General features: G+C 44.1%; 1 protein-coding gene across 2 annotated transcripts in view; it reads right to left on the bottom strand.

Moving 5' to 3' along the window:
- COL8A1 (collagen type VIII alpha 1 chain) overlaps positions 1–23,493 on the bottom strand; it is an 87,103-nt gene that overhangs the window by 4,141 nt on the left and 59,469 nt on the right. For both annotated transcript variants that reach the window (XM_068696052.1, XM_068696054.1), the window contains one exon: positions 617–932. In XM_068696052.1, the coding sequence (XP_068552153.1) occupies positions 617–929 (313 nt within the window). In that variant the 5' untranslated portion in view covers positions 930–932. The remainder of the gene's footprint in view (positions 1–616; positions 933–23,493) is intronic.

The following is a 23,493-nucleotide window of genomic DNA, read 5'->3' as shown; positions in this document are numbered from 1 at the left end:
AATTGAAGAAGTGAGAGCTTTGGGATATGGGGGAAGGAGACAGATGAGGTTTCAGGGCAAGGGAATTGACTGTTCTCTGAGAGGCAGAAACCCTCTCTCTCTGCACATTTTGCATTTTATGTATGTAGAAAACCTTTGCTTACAAGACAGGTTGGTTTTACTACAGTGAGTCGTGCTTGTTTAGGCACTCCAAAAACAGGCCCTGAAATCCTCCATTTCCCACTGAAGCCAGTGGAAGCTGTGATTACTCTGGACCTTTAGAAAGGCAGAGAATTAACCAGCTGGGCTGAGGCTGCAGATACACTTGCTGTGTCCACAAGGATTGTATGACACTGGACATTACAGGTCTGGACATTTTTAGTTGCTTTCTTAAATATTCTAGTACTTTCCAAACTTCTTTTATGGAACTCTGAAAGTGCTTGTTTGTGCAGACTTGAGCAGCAACACCCTGTATGTTCAACGCGTTAGTCCCACAGATAACCTACAGAAAGATGACTTCAAGAGTCAAAAGAGCAAATCTACGTTACATCCAGCCAGCAGCAGCCTGTTCACCCATGGGCAAACACTGCCATGGGCAGCCATGTGTGTCCCTGTGCAGGGCTGATGCAGTGCTTACCTTTTTCTTTCTTGGGAGCCATGTCCTTGCCAAGCAGAGGCACCTGTGGCACCTCCTTCATGTACTGAGGCAGGTGGGGATACTCCTTGCCGTACTGCATGTGTGGCACCTCCTTGCCCATGTGCTGCATCGGGATGCCTTCTTTGCCCAGCGGCATGTGAGGTACTTGTTGTCCGAGGGCTTGGTACTGGGGCACCTGGGGTGGCAGCTGCTTGATGCCATAGTAGGCGCCGCCCTGAGTGGACCTCACCAGCTGTAGGTAAATGGTGACAGCCACCGCCAGTAGCTGCACGGGGACCAGCAGCACGGCCATCACCTGTGGAAAAAAAAAACAGCAAAACCCACAGTTGGCAGGAAATCGTTTTATATTAGGCTTGGTTCATCACCTCAAGCTAGCACTGTGGGCCTGGATGGCGGAAAGCATGGAGTGCCCAGGTGAGGAGAGCGTGCGAGCGGCTGCAACTGGGGGTGAGCTCGTGGGGCGCTGCAGGCATCGGGCCCTCAGGGGTTGTTTGGTGTTGTCCCTGCTTGACACTGTAGGGCTCGGTGCAAGTACCAGGAGTGCTGGCACTGGCCATCAGAGAAGCCTTGTCTCTCTGGTGTTGTGAGGGTTATGGACCGGGTGGTGATATCTCACTCAGTTCTTGTGTTCTGCTCCTGCTCTGAGTTCCCCAGTAGTTTGCCTTAGCAGAGCATTTAGGGAAAGGCTTGTTCTTCTTTTAAAACATCTCTCCCTCACTTTGTTCTGTGAACTCTTAATAGCTCAAAGGAAATTTGAATGTAATTGTTATTGAGGGAGGGTAAACTTAAACCGTGCAGGATACTGTGATCCCGCCGTTTTCCTATTTGCGTTTTTCAAGAGGCTTTCTCCCCACAGATGTTGTAACATCACTGTTGTCGTTCAAACAACCGGCAGAAAGTTGATGTTTTCCTATCAGGACCAGGCACCGACCCCACGGTGTGCTGCCCGCAGCCGCTGGGTGGAGCGCGCGCCACACGGCGGCCCGCCCGCCGCTCCCTTCCCGCCCAGCAGCGCCGTGTGGCGACGGGACGCGGAGCCGAGCCCACAGGGGCACCCAGACCCCAAAGGGCAGCCGCTCGCCCTCGGTCAGCAAAGCATTTCAGCACGGACTTCATCTCCAGTGAGGTCTGTGTGGGTCTTCACCCCCGGCTCGGTGCTTTGCCGTGTGGTGAAGGGATGGGCGTGAGGTACGCGGAGTCCCTGCCACACAGCTTGAGCGCCCTTCAGCCCCAAGTGACCTCTTTGGGGTCTCGTCTGTCAGCTTTTCTATATTCCTTTCTTCACCAGACCTAAACACTGGCTAAAGCCTCGGCTGCCTGTAGGGTAACACCTGCCTCAATGTGCAGGGAAAATCCCAGCTGTTGGAGAGCTTTCCCTGTGTTGTGGAGGAAAAGCACCGCTTGTGTGGGGAGAGAAATGCGGTGAAACCTTGGGAAGAAAAACAACAGAAGGTGTTGGATAGTTTGGGGCTGTTGTTAAAGCCTAGAAGTATGAGGGGGCAGGGTGGACTTTGAAGAATGAGGTTATTAAATTAGTGCCTTGCTACTTTGCTGTTCTGGTGGCCAGTTTTTTCCTTTTTTTCTTTTTAAGAAAATAAATTGCTTCAGTGGAATAAGTGAAGAGGGAAATAGGTAAAATTCCTTCAGATTTAATTTTTCTCTTTGTTTGTATAGCAAGATGTGGTTTTTGTGCGCAAGTGGGAGCTATTTGAAGTAATTGAAAAAAATTCCTACGGGGAGACTGGTGTCTCCCCACAGAGGAGAGAAAACCAAACCTCCCGTGCTTGCCACCGAGCCCCCGGCCCTGCCAAGCCTAATGCAACGCACCTGCAGCTTTACAGGCACAGGGGATGTTTCTGTGTGCGTGCGTGGAAATTTTGAGGGCAATCAGGCAAGAGCTTGGAGAGATAGGAAGGCTCCAGAAAATGAGGTGACCTCACTGCATCTGCGTTTCCTTTTAAAAAAATTTTTTTTTTTCACTCGTCATAACCAAAACAGTGTGGCCTGGAAATGACAGATTGCTTCTAATCTATTGACTTTGGCCGGGGCCGGTGCCTGTGAGGTGGAAGGTGGGGGTTTATTTACTGAGCGACCTCGGGCTAGATGGGACTTGGCCGACGTCTTCGTGGGAGGAGGTCAGCGTCTCCCGGTGGCCCCACGCGCACTGTCTGGGGCTCGGGATCCGCCCCAGGTGCCTGGGAGGGGACATGCTGGGTGCTGGCCGTGCAGCCCAGAGAAGGGGGTCTGGCAAAATTAACTTTGATGAGGAATGAGGTGAAGCTGTATGCTGTTGCTCGCCGCCTCCCCATAATGGGCTACAGCTCTTGGGGACTGTCCTGGTAAGGCAGGCCAGCCCTGGAGCACGAAGCATCCCTGGGGATGTCTTCAGAGCCACAGCTCGTTGTCTCTCATCCTGCTTGGCTTCTCTGCAAAGTCCCTTGGGTGCTTGGACAGGGAAACTGGAGGTCTCTTTCTGCCCTGCAGTTTGTTTCTGAATGCCTGGATGCACTGCTCTCTAGTTGTGTGAAGACCTCACTAGGAAGCTATCAGCATCTTTAAAAGCCTAAAAGCTACTGGAAACCTTGGTTTTGGTTTCTAAAAAGAAGTGTATAGGTCCTAAACATTGGACAGGTCTGTCAGAGCTTATGAATAGCAAAAGTAGACCGATAGTAGTGACAACAGAGTAAGGACAATATCAGAGCAAGGAGGAGAAAAATACGTGCTAAAGATGCAGCCAAAGTGTAAGACTTCCTGCACCCTTCGCCCATATCTCAACAATTTTGGGATGGCCTCCAAACGCATTGGTGTAGTGTGATCCAAAGTGCTTTCAAAGGTATCTGTCAGCAGAGCGATAAGCTAACTTTGGAACAGGATTTTCCTGGGCTTCTGGCACGAAGCAGTGAGAACGTGTCTACGTGTTTATGGCAGGTAAATCCTTAACTGTTTGAATGTCTGAAGAAGAGGGAGGACAAGCTGCTGTGTCTTCAAGCACAGCCCAGCACGGGTCTCTCCTGCTCCAGCAGAAGTGGTGTGGCACGTCATTTTGCTGCCATCGTTCAGATTAAGACACAGTAAATATTTTGCTTTACCTAGGGTGGGGCAAGCAACTTGAGGGCAAAGGAAAATTATTCCAAACCACAGTGTTCAACTGCTTGTGTGTGAACACGTGTGGCGCTCTCTGTGGGTGAGAGAGAGTCCCTGGAAAAAAAAATACACAGTTTTACGGGCAAAGCTCAAGTGAGAACATTTCTCAATAATCTCCTTGGTAGAGCTTTTCTCCTGAGAAAACTAGAAAGGATCTCCCTCTGGCTGTTTGTGTTTGTCAGCAGAAACTGAAGACAAAACAAAATGTACCAGCAGTCATAATTCTTAAATTAGTGTGAAGAAATAATGGCTGTTTTAGCCTAATTGGGTGAAGAATGTATGGAAAGAGTGAAGCCCGTCTGCGTGGGACTTGAAATCATAGGTGGTCTTGCGAAGGGTGGAAGCCAGACCTTGATTAATCGGTTGTTACAGGGAAGCGACTGCTCTGCAACCAATTTTCAGGTTAAATAGAACTTACCAGTGTCTCAGAACCTGGAAGCTGCTTGCCCCAGGGCTAGCTCTGTTGGCTTAATTTGCCACAGTCTGTGAAGTGCTGTGTTTCCCAAAGGTGCACAAGGCGCAGTGAGCAAATCTCAGGGACCCAAACTCTTCTGCCCTGGGGTCCTTTCCATGGGGGCTCCCTAAAGCTGTGGGACTCGCTCCCTGCTGCACAGAGGGCATGGAAGGCCAGCACTTGGGTTTCCACATGGAAAGGAGCACCAGAAAACTTGCAAAGTGAGCCTCCCAGTGACTCTGGAGAGTTTGTGCCCAGAAGAATGCTACTAAAAACGTTTGGTGCCAAAAAGCTATGTTCTCTGAGATGATTTTGGCTTGAGATCAAGAGTGCTTAGGAACATAGCTACTTTTGGAGTATCCTAGATATCCTTGATCGCATTACCAAGTATTACAGTGGTGTACCCAGGGATGGCTCTTATCTTGGGGTGTCCGATCCCACCTGGAACCCCACAAACCTCACTGAAGTCTCTCCCTGTCACACAGAGGCACGCAGGGAAGCAGAGTGCCAAGCCAGCAGCAAACAACGTAGCCCAGCCAGCGAGGAGAAGCACAGCTGCATGGCAGAGTGCTGGCAGGTCCAGATGCACAGCAGCCCTCTGCAGGGATTTCCCTGGCTTCCAGCTCACAGACAGAGGTATGTGGCATCCCAGGCTGAGTCAAAAAAGAGCTTGCAAGAGGTGATAGCCATTTTCTATTTTCCTTTTTAGTGTTACTTTGGTAACAAATAGCCTATACTGTTTATATGACATTGTTCCTTAAACCTCTGTGTTACACCTGCAAACACATGCACTCCCCATGCATCCCTATACTTTTCTTTTAATGTCCCGACCCGCTCTAAAGCATTAAATTAAATCAATGGGTATATCTTCTTTCCCATCTGTAAACCAATTCTAACCCAGCTAGCTTTCTTCTAAGAATTTTTTCACAAAATTCACAGAAAAAAAGAGCAGCCATAAAGCCTTTAATTCCTGTGGTTGCTCAGCACCAGTGAGTGGCTGGTGTGACTATGACTGGGGAATGCTTTTATGCTTTTTTATGTCAAAAGTCAAGTACGTGGGCTTCTCCTTCCTGGAAGCACCACGGCAATGTGCACGTGACTTGAGCAGTGATCTTCCTAGCACATTGTTGTCCACAGTTTTCAGACTTGATTTCAAAACTTAATCTCAACTAAAATTAATCTCTGCAACATTAGTCCTCAACTCCCTTAAGGACAGATTTGTGTATTGCCGAATACTTTCCGAATGGATTTGAGGAGGCATTGTACTGCACAGAAATTGAGTTTCAGTGGCAACTCGCATTTTCAGGGCTAGGAGAAACTGACAGCCTTCTGCTTGCCAAATAATTTTGTTTGCTCAGTGCTTAGGGTGCCACTTAATACACACATTACCACTTCAAGGTAAGAAAACTCTTCTGCCTTTCTGTGCCAAGCAGGGTTTTATGTCATTTGAACAGATGTTTTCAAATTTGCAATCAAACTAATTAAACTTCTAATTTAGAGGTTTTCTTTTTGTATGTTCAGTTGCAATCCACATATAAACAGGAAGTGAGGGCAACAAAATGTAACTTGGCACAAATTTCCCCTCAAAGTTCCATAACACAAATTGAGACTAGCTCTACCAATTTAATCTTATTTTCGGTGGTAGAGAGCACAAGGGCTGGGGGAGACAGCAACCCTGTGCGCGGGCTGCGTCGTGCTGCCGGGAAGAAATGTTTCTTCCATGCCAGTTTTAGACTGTCCTTCATCATTTGGCTTCTGACAGTGTCTGCAGTGTCACTGGGGTGATGCCTGCTTCCTTAGTGGGTGAAGAGTTTATCTTCCTAAAGTGCCTGTGTGCTCAGCAGGGAGGAAAGATCACGGCTAACTGGGATTTGTTAAATGCAGCCCTGCATTCTTGTCTCTTGTGAAACTCTCCCACAAAGATCAGGTTTGTTTATTTCCCCCCCCCACCCCCCCGCCTCCTTTTCACTGCCCCCTCCAAGGAAACAAAGTAGTGTTGAGTGTCTGTGCTCCATTTGAGTTGCTGAGGAACAGCTATTGTTCAGTATGTTAAAAATAAATTAAATCATTTTGCTCAAGGTCTAACAACTGTGTCTGATTATCATGTGGTATTTAGTAAATCTAAGACAGTCATAGGACAGTCAAGGATTGTCACAGTGAACATTTGAAAATGCACACATGCATAAACCTGCTGCTGATGGGGAATATTCAGTATGTCATGGATGCTATTTCTGTTTTTTAATTCAAAATGGTGCCTCAAGTTGCTTTCTTAGAGAAGTGTGAAAATATCTAAATGTCTTAATCGTAAAAACAGATTATAATCTATAACTGCCTTTGGCTTCAGTGGTAATTATACAAGCCCTTCTTGCGCTGCCTGGGGAGATATCTTCATTTATCCGTTTATAAATCTGTTTCCAAAGATGAAGCAACTGTCTCTGCTCCGATCTTTTTCCAAATTGACTAGTACATGTGCTCGGGCTGGATGGTGATCCATCCATCTGGGAGCGAATGGCACCATTCAGCTTGTCCCGTTCCTTACTTTCAAACAGTGTATATTTGTGTGCATGTGTCTGTATCTACATACGTATGAAAACACCTGTCTGCACGCAGATATTTATGTGTGCATGGCTGTGAAAACACACACATCCTTTGCCTTCTCCCTGCACCCAGTCTGCTGCAAGCCCGCATGGAGGCAGCCAGGCAGCCATCTCCTGCTCTGTGTGACTTTGGGCAGGAGGAGATGGGCACCTCCACCACCCTGGCTCCCAGGCACCGGGCCCTGCTGGCCCTGCTGATGCAACAAAAGCCCCAAGCTCCTGATTTAGGGCATGCAGAAGTGGCCCTGCCTTGCCCTGTGGCGCGGATGTGCTTGCATGCAGCACTGCTCAGCCTCGGGGTGGGGAGGAAGGACCGATTTAGGAGCATGTTTGCAGAAAAGCATGCAACTCTAATTACGGGATTAGAATTAATTGTAGGTAGGATTTAGCAAATACCTGCCTGTGAATACATTTTCCTGTTCTCCGCCACGTGGCACGCGCTTGAATCCCCTGCCTAATGCTCTCCTCTGGGCAGTTTGCCTGCGGTCCTGGTGGCAGGCGGCTGTGGTGGAGACACCTCAGTGACAGGCTGTGCCAACTCCCCGTGCAGCAGCTGGCTGCAAAGGCCTGGAAACCAGGCCCAGTGGCACAAAGCAATCAAAGCCCAGCGCTGCCTGTCCCCTTATCAGCCCCGGTCACCCTTCTGGTGCGGTGCTGGGACTGGCTGAACCTCGAAGTGTTGATAGCGGGCTGTGGGGGTTACTGGCTGCAAAACGGTGTGGGCAGATAGCTACAGGCTTTGTTTGGCAGTCTCCCTTCTCAGCTGTCTCGTCACTCTGATGCCAGCCTTGCTTTGGCAGGTGGGCTTTCAAGTGACCCCGCGAGATGCCCTGTTGATTGGTGCATGGGGGTAGGCAAAGGTGGGAGCAGGAGGCTGTCCCCAGCTGTGGCAACTAAATTGAATTACATGTAACCTGCATCTTCACACAAACTTAATCAGCAAGGAATTTTCTAAGGGTTAACTGCCAGTTTTACTCTCAGAGAACTTTCAGTTGCTCATTTGATCCATTATTGTACTAAAAGCAGGCAAATTAAAATGTTATTTGTGAAGGTGCAATGATTCCTAAAGAGGCAGAAAGGATCAACTCAGGCAATATGTGTTTTATTCTAACACAGACTGCTAGCGCAGACTGCCTCGCGACTCTGGAAAGACTGCTTAGAAGGGGAACCTTGCATGAGCTGGTAGATCTCAATATGTTTAGGAAAACTTACATGTGTTTATAAAAATCCCATTCATTAACATCAATAATGCACAGGCAGGTGCTACAGTACATATTTTTCTTAAACACACTTCCTCAAAAGTGGCAATAGATAGGAAAATACTGATTATAAAACTGCTTTTGTCAATTGCAGTGGTGGATTGTTACAGATGTCACAAGGAAGTTAATGGTTACTCTAATAAAGATGTAGATTATTTAAAGAAGTATAGGTGACTGCAGGTGTAATATACGTTCATATTAGACTTTTCAGACTAGGTAAGCCATGCTTGGCACCAAACCTGAGGAGACTGGGGAAAAGTGGCCAGAAACTGCTGTTGTATTTCTCCTGATCCTCAGGCTGTAGCCAGTCGCTGGTGCTGCCTGCAGTGAAAAAAGGCTGCACTTAGGGCTCCTGGCACCTGTTGGGTACCTGATGCAGGTGGGGGTGACAGCTCGTCAGGAAGGGGTATGTCTTACTCTCTGTTATCACTGAGGAAACAAGGGTTTCTTAGAAGTTTAGACCTACATGTATAATTCCCACCCGTTTCTCTCCTCTTCTTGGATATTGGCTAAGTTTGTATGTTTTCCAGTGGGTTCCAGATGGGATCCATTAACCACTAATACAGCGTCAAAATCATGAAATCTCACCAAGACTGCAATTCTGGGTACAATCATTCTTGGATTGGAGCCTTTGTTACAGAGAAACCTAATTTAATGTGCACCTTTGTAGTGATCATACTCTCACCTTTGCAGCCTGCACTTACTTTAACAGTCCTGGAGTTCTTGGACTATAAAACAAGAAATCTGTGAGGGACTGAATTATTTGTCTTGAATCATTTGAAACAGTTTATTTTTCCCTATGACTCCTGTTGCAATCCTGTGGCCTTTAAGTTCTGCCTTCTTGCCATATTTGCTTGACGGCCTCTTTCTGAAAATGGCAAAGCGTAGCATTGCCTGTTCATTTTCCTATTTTGATGGTATACAAAATGCGTTTTCCTAGCTCTCATCCAATTGCTGTTTCATGATTTTTTTTTCTTTCTAAATAAAAGCAAGAGGCTTTTGGAGGTGAATTGTTACCACTTAGAATACATCCCTTCACTCTGCTTTGATGAGCCTGTCAAGGGAAATATCAGCTCTTCTCTCCCTTATTTTTCTTTGTTGTGTTCAAACTTTACATCTTCTCATAACCCCAAAGTTCCAGTCCATGGGAGACAGGAAAACAATAACAAATACTTGCAAAATATTTTTCTTGAAAAGAAACTGCCTGTCTCTTAGAGAATTTTTATTGGAAGGGTATTACCATTGAAAGACTCCTGCCCTTTGCATACTTCTCCTACCTTTGTTCAAACAATGGAAGAAATTATCTTGCCTTAGAAGGTTAAGCATACTAGACTACGTCACCCAGATAGAAATTAGTGAAGGACGTTTTAAAATTATTTAGCAACAGTTATTTTCCAATTTTATTGTCAAATACTGCAGATATTGTCATATTTGTTAGGACGTGCTGATCTTAGTCATGACCTGACGCTGTTCCATTCCCACAAATCAAACAGATGCTATCGCGTGATCCTACTCCCTAAATGCGTAATTCTTATTTTTATTCTATTTGCCTAGATGAAGACTAAGATGACAATAACCGCAGTTAAGCACTCATTCAGCTAAAGTGGTTTAAAAACTGGGCTGTTCATTTTTTTAAAGACCCTTTGTTTTGTGGGACATATCTGTGGGCTGACATGAAGCTGGAAGTTGCTGGATGGTTGACAGTGGATCTACCAATGTACATCTCTTCCTAATTTGGCTCCTTCCGTGCAAGCACTGCCAAAACTCTGACGTATTGCTCTGCACTGCCACTGTGGCTGAACTGCACACATACATCCCTATGTCACACCAGACAAATCTACCTATAAGGACCTCCTCCCTTTTCCTCTTGTGCAGCAGGTATGAAATAATGCTTGTTCAAATCTACTTGGCTGCACACTCACTGGAGTAGTCAATGAGTAGACAAGCAAAGACTGAAACTCTGCAAGTGCAGAAATCAGAAGAGCATGACACTGTCAAAAAAACTTAAAACCTGAGTTGTGAACTCTGCGTAGGTTTGATTCAGTGAATACTGATAGTAAATGCTTGGAAAATCTCTCAAAAGCACAGCATGGAAAAATAATGTCTCTGAAGCACTCACAGACATGCAGAGCTTCCCCCTGCCCCTAATGCACTTATCCTGGATCCAGGAAAATATACAGTCTTTTAAACATTTGAGTGAAATAAGAAATAAATCAAGTTACAGGGAGATTCTCTTATCAAAGAAGTAAATCCATTGTGTCTCCTTGACTTGAAGTGCTTTGGATTAGACCCCTACGATGCCATGAGGCAGAATTTATTTCTGATATGCAATCCAACATCCTGCGGTTCAAAGGACCTGAAATTACTGTATCTATCACCTTGGAATAAACCAACCAAGAGCCAGTGGAAATCAGAGCCAAGCATGAAAGACTAAATACTATCACTTGCTGAAGTCTCACAACTCTCCTCCAAGAGAAACAGCACACAATGTTCAGCATAGCCCTTTGGATCCACGAGCAGTAACTGTGAGAGTAGCAGGAGCGAAGGCCATAAAGCAGGTCAGTGCTCAGCTCTCCTGGCTGCCTGTTACAAAACGTCTGCAGTGGGAACCAACCCTCGCACTTCACCGATGTCACGGCCAGGAAGGAGGACTACACCAGCGGTGGCGGGCTGAAGAGCCTGCTGCTACCCCGCCACTCAGCTGGATCTGGTGGGGGCACCAGCCTGCAGCTGGCCCCGTTACAAGCAGAGATGGGGTTGGGATACACAAACAAATAGGGCTGAAGGGAGAAGTTAAAGGACTTTAGTCTGTAATGGAAATTCAACTCCCTGATCAGCGTGCAAGCCTTACATGGTGCAGGGAGCGCACTAATACCTCCTGTCCTTTGAGACAAGTCTCCTGTGGCTTTTGTCCCCCTGGGGTCTGCTGCTCACTGTGCCAGCTCACCGCCCACCTCCTGCTGGGGGTCTGGGGATAGGAAATGGGCACTTCAGTGCCCTTAGCTGAAGAAAGGAGTGAAACCCCTCTTCCACAGCCTGAGTAAGCATCTGCTTGAGCTGCTGCTATCTGCTCATGGTTTGAAGAAAAAATTTGGCACCCGTCTTCAAAAGAGGATTATGGGCTATGAGCTGAGCACGGGGGGACTTGTGTCTGTGTGCTTCATTCAGCAGAAGGCTCTTACAACCACGAGAGAGCTAGGATTTAGGACGAACTGCGATCTTCAGCTTTTCCTATTTGGCTGGTTTAGGCAGCTCCCCAAACAGTGGCTTTTGTGAATCCTCCTCTGAGGCACTTAACTCCCCTTTCGCACATGCACGGAGTCCAGGCATCTAATTCAGGCATGTGGACTCCATTATGGAGCCAGATGCAAACATCCCTTCGTGGATTAGGATCTGAAAGATTTTAAATCCTGTATTGTCAATCAACTAAGGCCTCTGCTTTCCCTGCCTGGTCCTCCTTTTGTTTTAAAATTCTGTTTTTTTTGAAGCCGATATGTATTTCTCTAATTCTTCTTGTATCTATTCAAAGGAGCAGTTAAGGCATTTGCTAGCTGTTCCCAGGGTGATGTGGTTAAGGCAGCAAAGATTGACTTTAGAAAATCTGGAGTCACAAGAATCAATGCACTGGAGTAAAATCATATTCTCCCCTGCTAACTTTCTCTACCAGATTCTTGCTGCTGAGCATCAGAACGAAAGATTTGTGGCTACCTACAGGCTATGGCTTAGCCGATTCACAAATAAATCCACCAGGCAGGTATTTCACTAGCAAGGAAACAGTTTTGTTTCTCCAGACAACAGAATGGCTGTGAGCAGTGTCAGTAGTGCTTAGTACATGGAGGTTGGCTTTGTTTGTTGGGCTGTGGGATGCGGTACCTACTCGAAGTTTGTTTTGTGCTAGGTCAAGAAACGTACACAGATTTTCAGATGTTAGTGGAAATCTTGTATTCTTAATAGAAATACTTCTAATATACTTTGTGAAAGACTTATTTAACCATACTAGAGAAGCATGAATACATGATTATAGCCCATTGGCTCTGAGTTTGTTTATAGAGATGTTTTTCTTTTAGGGCTGAACTGTATTCCCTGAAAACTGTTGCAAAGTCCTTAATAAATGAAACAAATGAAGTAACAGGCTGATCAGACCCTGCAAGAATGAGCTCCCTAAAGGCCCAGGCTCACAGGTTGTGCTAGAGGTCATCCAGGCACTGGGAAGCAGCCATTCCAGCAGACCTGAGCAGTGCATGGGGATGGCCAGCCCCTGCCTGAACATGCATGTGTGTGCATTTGCAGGCAAATGAAACAAGCAGTAACAACAAAAATACAGGAAAAAAAACCAACACCCCACCCCCAAACCTCAAAATTCTCCCCCAAAAAAACAAACCAGAAAACCCAGTCAGCTTTGCTGGTATTACTGCATCTGTTGGCAGCTTGTGCTGGCATAACCCTGTCACACCACTACCCCGTGGGACCCTGGAGCACAGGGTCTGGTTTCCAGCCAAGAAGTGCCTGGAGCAAAGCTGAGAGCTGAGGGGCAGAGGTGAAGGCGTTAGCTGAGCTACCAGAGATTTTGCAGCTCTGCTTGCAGTGGAGGAGCAACCTAACCTCCTCCCTCCAAGATCTCCCATAAGGTGAGGGATTGCTTGGCATTCAGATTTGCAGTGGGTAGCTATTTCTTTTGATACACTTTTCATCACGGGCTTTTGAAAGTAACACCTCAGAGAGAGGAAGGAAGGCAAAATTATGGAGAGTTTTCATCTCTTAAAATATAGCATAAATTATTGGTACAAGGCAATGCTGTTGCTTTTAAATGCAGATTTGGAAGGATTAGTTTAAAAAGATATATGTTGAAAGAACAGAACTCCTTTTTCTTCTTTTCACCCCAAAAGGCAGCACCAGTAATCAAAATCACCATGAAAATAAAACAGCAACAACAAAACACAAGAAACAAAATGAAACAAAAGTGCCCCAAACCCAACATGCAGTGTATCTCATTTTTTGGCAGTTTTGTCTTTTGCCTATTTACACTCTGGACTTGATTTTCTCCTAATGTGTGCTTGTACAAAACTCATAAATCACCTTTGAGAACTGCTGTTAACTTCTTCCCCTGCCTCTCCTTTTCCTGAATTCCTTCTTATTTTATCTTTCGTCTATGACTAATAGCTATACCTTGTTTTATCCTGTCTTGTACTTGTATTTATTTTCCAAAAGAGGCAGAGCCTCTTAACACTGGTCAGTTGAAAATTATTTTCTTTTTTGATATTATGTTAACGATTACGTGCTGTTACGCCTTTAGTTTGGAATGAACTCCTCATCTTGATTAAATGTGATGGCTGAAATAAACTTGTCTTCAAAGGACTAAGACATGACAAATGATCCGGAATAAGAGGAGAGATTCCTGCTTTCCTTCCACTTGCAAAAATCAGTACATTGCAACCACACAACGCTGGTGTGGCGTTCATAATATGCTGATAACTTACAGAAGAAAAGACAAACCTAATTATGTTTAATTTGGAAATGCAAAATTGTTAATGCAATATTGTTGAAGAATTTTCCTTGCTAGAAAGAAACTTGTGTCTTATCAGTTCCTGTGCATCAATTATACTATATATTATATATATATTTCCTAGAGTTCAGTAATTCAGGCCTGCACAATTGTAAAGAAAACCCCATATGATCTGGAACAGATTTTTCTCAAGTGACTCAATTAATCGCTTCCATGTGGCAATTAGCAACATTAGAAGCTTGTGAAATTCAGCAGCCGGGGAGCTGGTCACTTGTGAAGATGGGCAAGTTGACATGTATAGACGACCCCATTATTTTTTAATGAGAACTAGAACATGTATAAAACTTGCTAGTTGTTAGATATTTTTATATGGCTCTCAACTTATAGACTTATAAACCTAGGCAGTTAGTCATGCATTAGACCATGGCCTGTTTTTCTTAATCAAGCAAAACTACAATGAGAATTTTGCTCAATTAAGAACAGAAGAATTTGGCTGAGCTTTAGTAAATTCTTGGCAGTCGGCAAAAACTGGCCTTTCCAACAGTAAGTGCCAGTGCAAAATATTTTGGCAAGGAACAAATGTCAGTTTAGATCTACAAAATTCCCATTTTCAGGCGGTAAAATTGGAATCACTCTGGTTTGTATTAGCTTAAAAACACCCAGACTCTGTCCTACTGTTGTGTGCCTCGATAACCAGGTACCACCGCTGGCCCAGATTCTGTCCTTGACTGTGGCAGCATGTTGACTGCAGTGGAGGTAATTCCTGCATTTAGCAGAATAACCGATATCACCGAGTCCAGGCTTTTCCATATGCTCAATTTATCCATGCTGGTTGTCTGCTGTGGAAGTGATTGCCGTGGTTAAACGTATGTTTCATACTGGACAGCACTGGTTGTTGTTGAGTCTGTTTTACTGCATCCCATCTTGCGAGTGATGATACTTAATGGGATACTGCAGATGAACAACTTCACTTGTCTAGCGCCTCTGAACTACAAGGAAAGCTTCCAAAGATGGAAGAGTTGGAAGAGAAGTGGGAGAGAGCCTTTCCTTTAATTTCTTTTTTTTTTTTTGAAGGAAATGTTTTTCTTCTTATCATTCTTTTCATCTATTCAAAACTCTCCCAAAGTCTTTCTGGAAACTTGGGCTGAAGATGTCATGAGAACAGACATTATTTCACATATCTGGTATCTTTTTTTTGACTGGCAACAACGATCCCATTTAATTAAATGAAAGCAGATTTTGAATGTCTGTTGATGTACAGTTCTACAGGCAGTAGGAGAAGGAGGGAAGAACCTGTAAAGTAAACCTATCAATTAAATTAAAAACACATACTTATGTTCAGACTTGACTATTGCTTTGCAAAGAACTCCCAAAAAAACATGTACATGGATCCCATTTCCTGCAGGAGTTTGCTTTAAGCACCCGCGGAGTTGATGCATCATACTTCAAAGATTTCCAGTTTAGCTAGAAGTAGGGCTGTAAATGTTCTGCTCAGATTATTCACCATGGCTTAGGCGATGCTATCAGCCAGCCCGCTTCATACCTGCGGAAAAGACTACTTCTCTTTGGCCTGCTAGAGAGCTCTGCAGGCCAAGTGTCAACACTGCAATCGGGTCTATAAATCTTGTAGATTATTTGTGCTGGAATTTCTCTTGCCATTGTGATGAAGAAATAATTGAGTTGCAGAACTCCATCAGTACATATGAAGCTCATTGAATTTTCTTCTCTAACAAAAGCATTATTTTGTAAATGGAAAGAAAAAAAAGTATAAATGCAAGCAGATACATATGGTTTTGATTTTTGGACCCATTTAATTATATAATTATTTTTGCCAAATAACATGACATGGACAAGTTATACAAGTTATATGTTAGCCTTTTTTCTAATTTAACCAAAGTGATCATGTCAAAGTGTGCTGGCTACACACAACACTATGTTTGATCTTTTTCCAGTCAAAGAAAATGGGTGCAAAAAAAAAAAAAAAAGAAAAGAAAAGAAAAAAAAAAAAAAGAAGGCATGGGAGGACCCAGGGCTTCTAAATGTGTCAAACTCATTACAAAAGACACTTTAAACTTACTCATCATTCAGACTTGTCAGTGAGGATGCCTCATTGACTAAAAATAATGTTCCTAAATTACATTGATTTGTAAAGAAATGCAGTGGTGCCATACTTTTCCCTTGTAATTATAATACAAATGCAGATGATTCTTAAGAAGAACAAAGTTTGAAGGTTACCATGTTTTAAAATGCACCTCTATGGCCTTGCTCAGCTATGTGCTGCCAAAGCACGCACATTAGAAATGAGCTGAGGTGGCAGAGTCAAGGTCCAGAAACCACCTTTTTTTTTTTTTTTTTTAACTTCAGGTATAGCACAGATTCTCACAACTGTTATCTCTGCATGTGAGGCTGATGCTCTGAATCAAAATGGTGAAATAGGCACAAGCTGAAAGTTTACTGTTCTCACAAGATAGTCTTTCTTTCTGATACCTCAGGAGGGGAAGGGATCTGAAAATGATATAGGTGAAATACTGTTTCTGCCTCCTAATAGGACATGCTGCCCCCTAAGATTTAAAAAATACCTGGCTGCAGCTTCTTCCTGAGGAACAGACGACTTAGATATACGAGTATAATTTTTTAATTTCGTTATAGGAAAGGCAGGCGTGTTCCACCATACCCTGCTCCCTCTCTGCACGTGTGTGTGAATCACCTGCTAATTCTCCCTATATTTTTTGGCATTCTCCGGCCCTTGCTCACAAGTTTCTCCCCCTCCTGCCCTCAAGCATTGCTGTTTGTGATGGAGAAGGAAAGAGGAGCAATGAAGAGAAGTTGACCAACAACCAGTGAAGCTTATTAAGGTCCCTCAGCTCACACATCTGATTTAGGACACATCTGGAGTTCAGCTGTGAGCAGCAATAACTTGGCAAACCAACCTGTGCTGAGCACCAAGGTGCTGCAGCCTGGCTGGCTGGTGGTACATGTGCTGCCTGCTTTCGAGCTAAACTTTGATACCTCTGCAATACGCTGCAGATACTTCTGGGACCGCGGAGTGGGTATTGCTGCACTTTGCCATTCGCCTTCTGTTCCTCATTTGCAAAATGGGTCTGGAGCTCTGAGCTCTAAGTGATGTTGTAAGGAGAAGCACATAAAGCATTTTAATGAGGGCTATAGTAAGTAATCAGTCTTCTCTTATCGTTCTCATGCTTGTGTGTGTCTAACACATTTATGGAGAGAAGAAACGTTTGCTGGCAGTAACCTCTTCCATGTACTACATTGTTTCTCAGTCTCCAGTCCCCACAGCTGAGTGTTTACATGTCTCTCTGAACCTCTGTCTTTAAATAAAACCGCACAGAGACCACAAGCCACTCTTGATGAGCAGACACATTTATTCAGGTTCTCTTCAGGCGTATGAGACTCAAAAGAATAAAGTTCCTCAAAATGTATTTGTCAAGAAGATGAGCACTCAAGATAAACAATGTAGCAGAGGCCAAAAGAGAAATTAAAACAGGACATTCCCCCCATCTGGTTTGCTTAAGCAAAATCAGATGGATTTGACTCTGGGGACCTCAGGACTGAGCTGCCTTTTTTTTTTTTTCTTTCTTTTTTTTTTTTTTTTAATCCATGTATATTGGAACTGTATTTGAAGTTCGTATGAAACTGTAGGTGCTACCCTCAGTTTTTCTTAAATGCTGGCTGTATTACACAGGTTCTATATGCTATTGCTGCTTCTGTGTTCATTAATCCTGTGCGTAAATGCAATCCATAAACTGTTGTTAACCCCATTACCACAAGCACACCCTCTATGCCTTTAATTGCAGCAGCTTTCATGAACACATGCCTTTGCAGTCTGCGATGCCATAAAGAGATGAAACAGTACTTCTTAAGTAAAGGGACACATTTCTTTGTCTTGCTGTTGTCATTTATCCCGGGTTGGATCACTGTTTTGTATGTTTTGGGGCCACCTGAAAATGCCTCGATTCCGTACAGTAACTATTAACTCTAGTTTAAAAACCACCAGAGTAAGGTTTTGATTTGTTTTTATTTAGTAAAGATGTGCCAATCGCTCTTTGTCCTGAAAGGCTTGAGTCTACCTCCAGCTGCACACATTAAGGCTCAGGTTGTGCCCTGCTTTTGGGGCTTGTTCTGAGTTTACAGCTAGGTACTGCTTCTGAAAGGGTGAAAAAAGAGCTAAAACGGGTGGTCAAAAACAGCCTCTGAAAGCAGTGGAAAGGTTGGCGCTTGCACAGTTGTATAAAGGAAATGCTGTTATTCCTAAGGACAAGTTACTGTTTCTACAGTTATAATTTAACACGTTTTTCTCTTTAGCACCGAAGCCACACGCTGGTGTACATCTAGGCTCAAAGCAAACACGGTATCGGGCAGCTCAGGGACAGTCAGCTGGTGTGAGCGATGTTAGCTTTGTAAGCCTTGCGTGGAGCTTTATCTCATTCCCTGCTGCAGTCTGTACTGGATGAAAGGGACTTGATATTTCAAACCCATCTTTTCTAATGCAAATCCAGGCAGAGTCACCTTAAGTAATTTGTGGCATTAATCAAACAGATGATCAGATGTTTATGAATCCTTATTTGTAACCAAGATAAAAAATGGGTTGTTAACAAATGTATTTGTAAAACCGAGCCTGTAGTACCTCAAATGTTTCAGCAGTGCATCTGAAGATCAAATGCTTCCTATCGATGCATACCTATTTAGCTACTGGCAGGTACTACAGGCAATTCAAGTATTTGCTGGAGCAGTCTTTGAGCATTGGGTTTTCCTGGGAAGTCAAAGCTTTGAGAGTGCAGACGTCTCCTTACTGAAGCTGCCCCTTGGTGGCGTAAGCGATCCACTGGAGCACAGGCTCAGCCCTGACTGTTGCTTGAAATTGTTTTTAAAGCAAAATAATAAAAGCACGTCCTCATAATTTTTCTTTATTTGGGTGCTACTGGTGTCACAGCTGTGCCTTCACGTAGTGTTTGCTGGGGCACAGCTGTGTTCTGCTGCCTTCTAATCAGAACGATCATGTCATGATAAATGATAAAGGTATTTTTTTGTGACAAAGGTAGAATCTTGTCAGTGTTCATCCCGTGTCTTTGGATGAGGAGGGTTCTGTCTGCTACCAGTTATTAGGCTCACCTACAGACAGCTTGTTTAAAAAGAACGTATTCCTGGTTTTGGCCAGGGCAAATCTGATGTAACCTGACTGTTATCAAATATAGAGTCTTAGAATCGTATAGGTTGGAAAAGACCCTGGAGATCATCAAGTCCAGCCATCAAGCTAACACTACCTTGCCCCATCGCTAAACCATTTCCCTTAGTGACACGTCCCCACATCTCTTAATTAAAACCTCCAGCAATGGGCACTGCACCACTTCCCTGGGCAGCCTGTTCCAATGCTTGACCACCCTCTGCATGAGGAAATTCTTCCTGATTTCCAATCTAAACCTCCCCTGTGGCAATTTGAGGCTGTTTCTTTTGTATCCTCTCACCTGTCACCTGAGAAAAGAGACTGACATATCTTTCCTTTTAGTCCTTTCTGTCTTTCTGTCTTCTAGTTTTTGTGTAGTTTTTCAGATGTTTTTAATCTCTTGTCATCAGAAGGCAAGGAGCTTTGTTTTCTGTCTAACCCAGAAGTGGATTGTGGTGGAAAGTGCTCTGCTCTGAGTGCATCAAAACCTTTCTGCTGGTTGGCAGAAAGTGTTGAACACCAACCCTTTGATGTCAATCTTTCCATATTTAGGGAAGAAAGAGAATGAGTTTTGTAGAGTCTCTGCAGTTCCTATGCAGTTATACTTCCTGTTTAGGGGGTCATACTCATTCCTGTCTAGGTTTAATCACCCATAGTAGGGTGTTTGTACCTCATACTTGACCACTGTATGAGGAGGTAGCATTATGCTGTACGTTCAGGCATTTATTCTGCTCTGTTCAGCATTACTAAACCTGAGAGCAAAATATTCCATCTCTAGGTAAAAAGTGAAGGGGAAGAGGAAGTGCAAAGGAGAGGGAAGCTAAAGGAGGAATGTCTGTAGAGAGCATCTGTCTTTAGCTCCTGAAGGATGCTAAGGAAGGATGTGAAGGGCTGTGTTTCATGGCAGCTGGAACAGTTTCTGCCTGAGCTTGGAGGACAAAGTGCACAGAGCTCCCGGGCATCTGAGACTGGGAGCAGCTCCTTCCTGATGCTGGTGGCTGCACCAGCAGGAGGAGCAGGGAGCCCCCAGGTGCCTCACAGCACCTGCAGGCACGAATTGGGCTCAAGCTTTTGGCACTTGTAATGCACACACAGACTCCCACTGCGTGACCCCTGAGATGTGCTGGGGTTACAGAGACAGGAACACAAAGTACAATCCCCTTTGGGAGGTTAAATGAATACGTGTCACAAGAAATTTAGCCAATACCTGGATTGCCTACTGTCCCGTTTTTACTGTTTAATCCTTTTCACACTCCTAAGAGATCTCTGGATATTCCATTGCCCATGAGATGCACCCAAAGACAAGAATAATGGGATTTTTTTCTCTTCCTAGTTTGGTGCCTTAGCAGTACATGCCCGAAACAGTGGAAGTAGCAATTTCACAAAAAGCAGTGATTGCACTTACTTCCTAAATACATAGGTAATAAAAGTCTTTAGATTTCTGAGATTATATATCTCCAGGAAAACAGTCTCCGCTTGATTTAGATTTACTATAGTCCAGGAAATAAAAATGTCATCATCCATATTTCACAGGCCAGAGTTAAGTCTTTCCTAGGGGAGATAAAACAATAATGTCCAGAGAAGAGAGTGAACTCACTGCAGGCAAAAACTGTAATCAAAATAATAATAAATTAGACTGCTCCAACTCTGCTTTGGTTCAGCTACAGACTGGAAGAGATTTCTCAGAAAAGCATTTGACGTTTTATTGAGACCATGCACTGGATGGAAAAAGAAGAATATCACCTGCTAAGAGTTAACGTTTTAGGACTCTTCCTCCCCATGCTAAATTCAATATTTCATTTTCAGCAAGAAAGCTGCCAGCCACTTGGATTAGCTGAAGCTGGGTAAGCCTTTTAGATTATCAAATGTCACATGAAAAAATACCAGGGAAGCTGGGGCTGAGTAAGTGTTAAAGCTTTGTTAGGATGGCGTGTCCTCAAAAATAATTGTAGATGCCAAAGACAGAGCTTTCCGACTTCTTTCAGGCCAAGCAGAGATGCCAAGTATACAGAATTGGAAGCCGTCTATCTTTTTTTTTTCTTTCTTTCTTATTATTTGCTTGATACTGTGCAGACAGCAGAGACAAAATACCAAAAATGCCTGAAATCCTTATGACCTTTCACTGCAAACTGTGAACTTTGTCCGCTAAACTCAAATTTCTATGTACACTGCCAGCACAGGCTCCATGCTGCTGCTTTTTCTTCATCTTCCCAGTTTATCGTGTACCGGGGGACAGCTTCCCAAGGACCAGGCAGGAGGGGGAGCCTGAGCACATTCCAGCCCCCTTTGCAGGTTCAAAATACTAAATCTCCGTGCTGTGCATTGCTCAGAAATACCTGCAAGGCGAGCAAAGCAGCATGAAACACGCTGTCTGCACACAAAGCAAGTATTCTGCAGCCATCAGCTGGTGCGGCTCACATTCCCGCGTGTGTGCTGATGCCACGGTGCTGCCTAGCTGGCCCCATTTACGCCGTCTCCCCTTTACGCCAGGAATACTCAGGCTACTGTAGAGCAAACGGTCCAAAAATGCGTTCAGTAAACGATTGTGTCAGCTTCTCAAGTAAAAGGTCTCTGATTTCAGCTTTGTGCTCTGGTATTCCTCCACCCCTGGTAAATCATGAGCTAGGCTGCTGCAGAGTATAAGAACAGGGGAATTTCAGATAGATGAAGCAGAAAAGGATCCTGTGGAAGACTGCTATGAACTCTAATATTGGACACTGTTTGCATACCTATTGCAGTTGAGAAAGGATAAAGCTAACCTTGTTACTCAAGCAAAACCCAACAACTGCATCAAAATCCTTTGAAACTAAACAGAAGGTTGAAATATGTAATAGATATTTTAGCTGAAGGTTCACTTACTAACCTGATAGGTTCATGGGCTATCACTGCTAGCTGGGTAATCCTTTTGAGTGTATTTCAAGTTCTGTTCTGCACTGCGGTAACATTCTCTGAACATTACAAGACAAAGTTCCTGTGTCTGAGCCCCCTAGGTCTAGAAAACTGGTCAAAAATGTGACATTTCTGGAGAGACTCCTGCATAGAAAACGCACTAATGTTTCCTAAAGAAACTCAGTGACTTCGCAGGGAATAATTGCGCTGAGAAGTTATGCCAGTGGGGCTTTTGAAAGAAGGCGTTTGCTTACTGCTACTTATCCCTGGACAGAGAAGCTATGGGAAAACATGTGGAATGCGTTTGCAACGTGGTGACTGCAGCTATATGCTCTATCTGTTGCTGTTACTGAACTCTCTGTTATCAAACCGTACCCTTCAGCACATAGCCAGGAGGATTTATGCTTAATGCAAAGCCCATAAAAAGACTTAACTGTTTCCCAAAGCAGACAGGCATGTTGTGCTAGTCTTCCATGGACTTGCTGGATAAAAACCTGCCTTTTTTTTTTTAGCCTACGCACCTTGAGTTAGCTGCTTCTCCTCACACTGCAGAGGGGCAGCCCCTGCACATCACAAGGCAAAATGCTTCTGGTGAGCTTGTCCCTGCAGACCAGAGGCAAGCTTGTGTGTGTGTGTGCATGTGCGAGGTAGCCTGGGGAGCCTGAGCAGCAGAGAATTACCGAGCAGCAGGTCCTGCAGGACTCTGCTTTGCACAGCCTGGGGTCGTAAACGTGTCCTCATCATTGCTGGCAGCAAGCAGGAGGTATCCCCAGAGCAGCCCCGAATTGTATGATTTGTGGAGGCAAGTTCATCTTGTTATTCCTCAGTGTTCCTCAGTACCAGAGCTTTATGTGTCAATTATCACTACTAAAGCCCTAAAGAAGCCCCTCTTCGTCAAAACACAGACAAAAGCAACCCTTGGGTTTATGCACAATAATATTTGGATTAGTCAAAGAAACCTCATTTGCCAATAGGAAAAGAGAACTAAATTTCTAAGCTATTGAATATGCTATGCTTGGAAAGGATTATTTCGTCTGTAATTCCTCTTTAATTTCCTCCCATCAGAAGTGCTGAGAGGAGTCTGAAGCTAGCTTTTTAAGAGACTAAGGGAGTTCGTCCACTGATTTCTTTTGAAAAATCAATGGACCTGGAAATGTAAGATAACATTTCTATAAACGCATGAATAATATGAGGTTTAAATTCCACTAAAAGTCGTCTAGGGCTTCCAGCTCCCCAGTTCAGACAGGGAAGAGGAAGACTGGCAAACTAATTCATATTGTAGATAAACAGGGATTGAATGGAGGGACATAGGGCACAAGAAAATGAGGAGGAAACTGGGGGCTGAGACTATGTTCATGGGGTTTAAACACGGAGAAGTGTAAAAGACCATGGAATAAAGGATAGACAAAAAGAATATCAGCTTATACAAACTGAAATGTTACTTTCAGTAACCTAATTTTGCCTTTGATTTTGAGGGGAAATCACTAGGACCACATAAATAACTTGATCACCTGACTCATTGCCTATGAATTCAACATAATAGGTTTCTTCATTCTTCTCCCTGATCAGATTATGAAGTGTCTGAAGTTAAACTAAACTACTCATTCTGGTAACCTTCCTGAATAGTTTTGCTTTCTTCATTTCAATTGTCTTTTTTCAATTTAAAAATATTATTCGAATACCACATTTGGGTGGGTAGTGACTGCCATGACACCGTGTAGAAAACCAAAGCAATCTGAAGCAAGCTAGACAATCCGAGTACATTTTTAAAATACCATATTGCTTAAATAAAATAAACTTAAATCCCTTAGTCTAGCAATTACTTTCA

Source organism: Anas acuta, chromosome 1 (genome assembly GCF_963932015.1).
Source record: "Anas acuta chromosome 1, bAnaAcu1.1, whole genome shotgun sequence".
Taxonomy (NCBI): domain Eukaryota; kingdom Metazoa; phylum Chordata; class Aves; order Anseriformes; family Anatidae; genus Anas; species Anas acuta.
The sequence above is the reverse complement of the archived record's forward strand: the minus strand, read 5'-3'. Positions and strand labels throughout refer to the sequence as shown.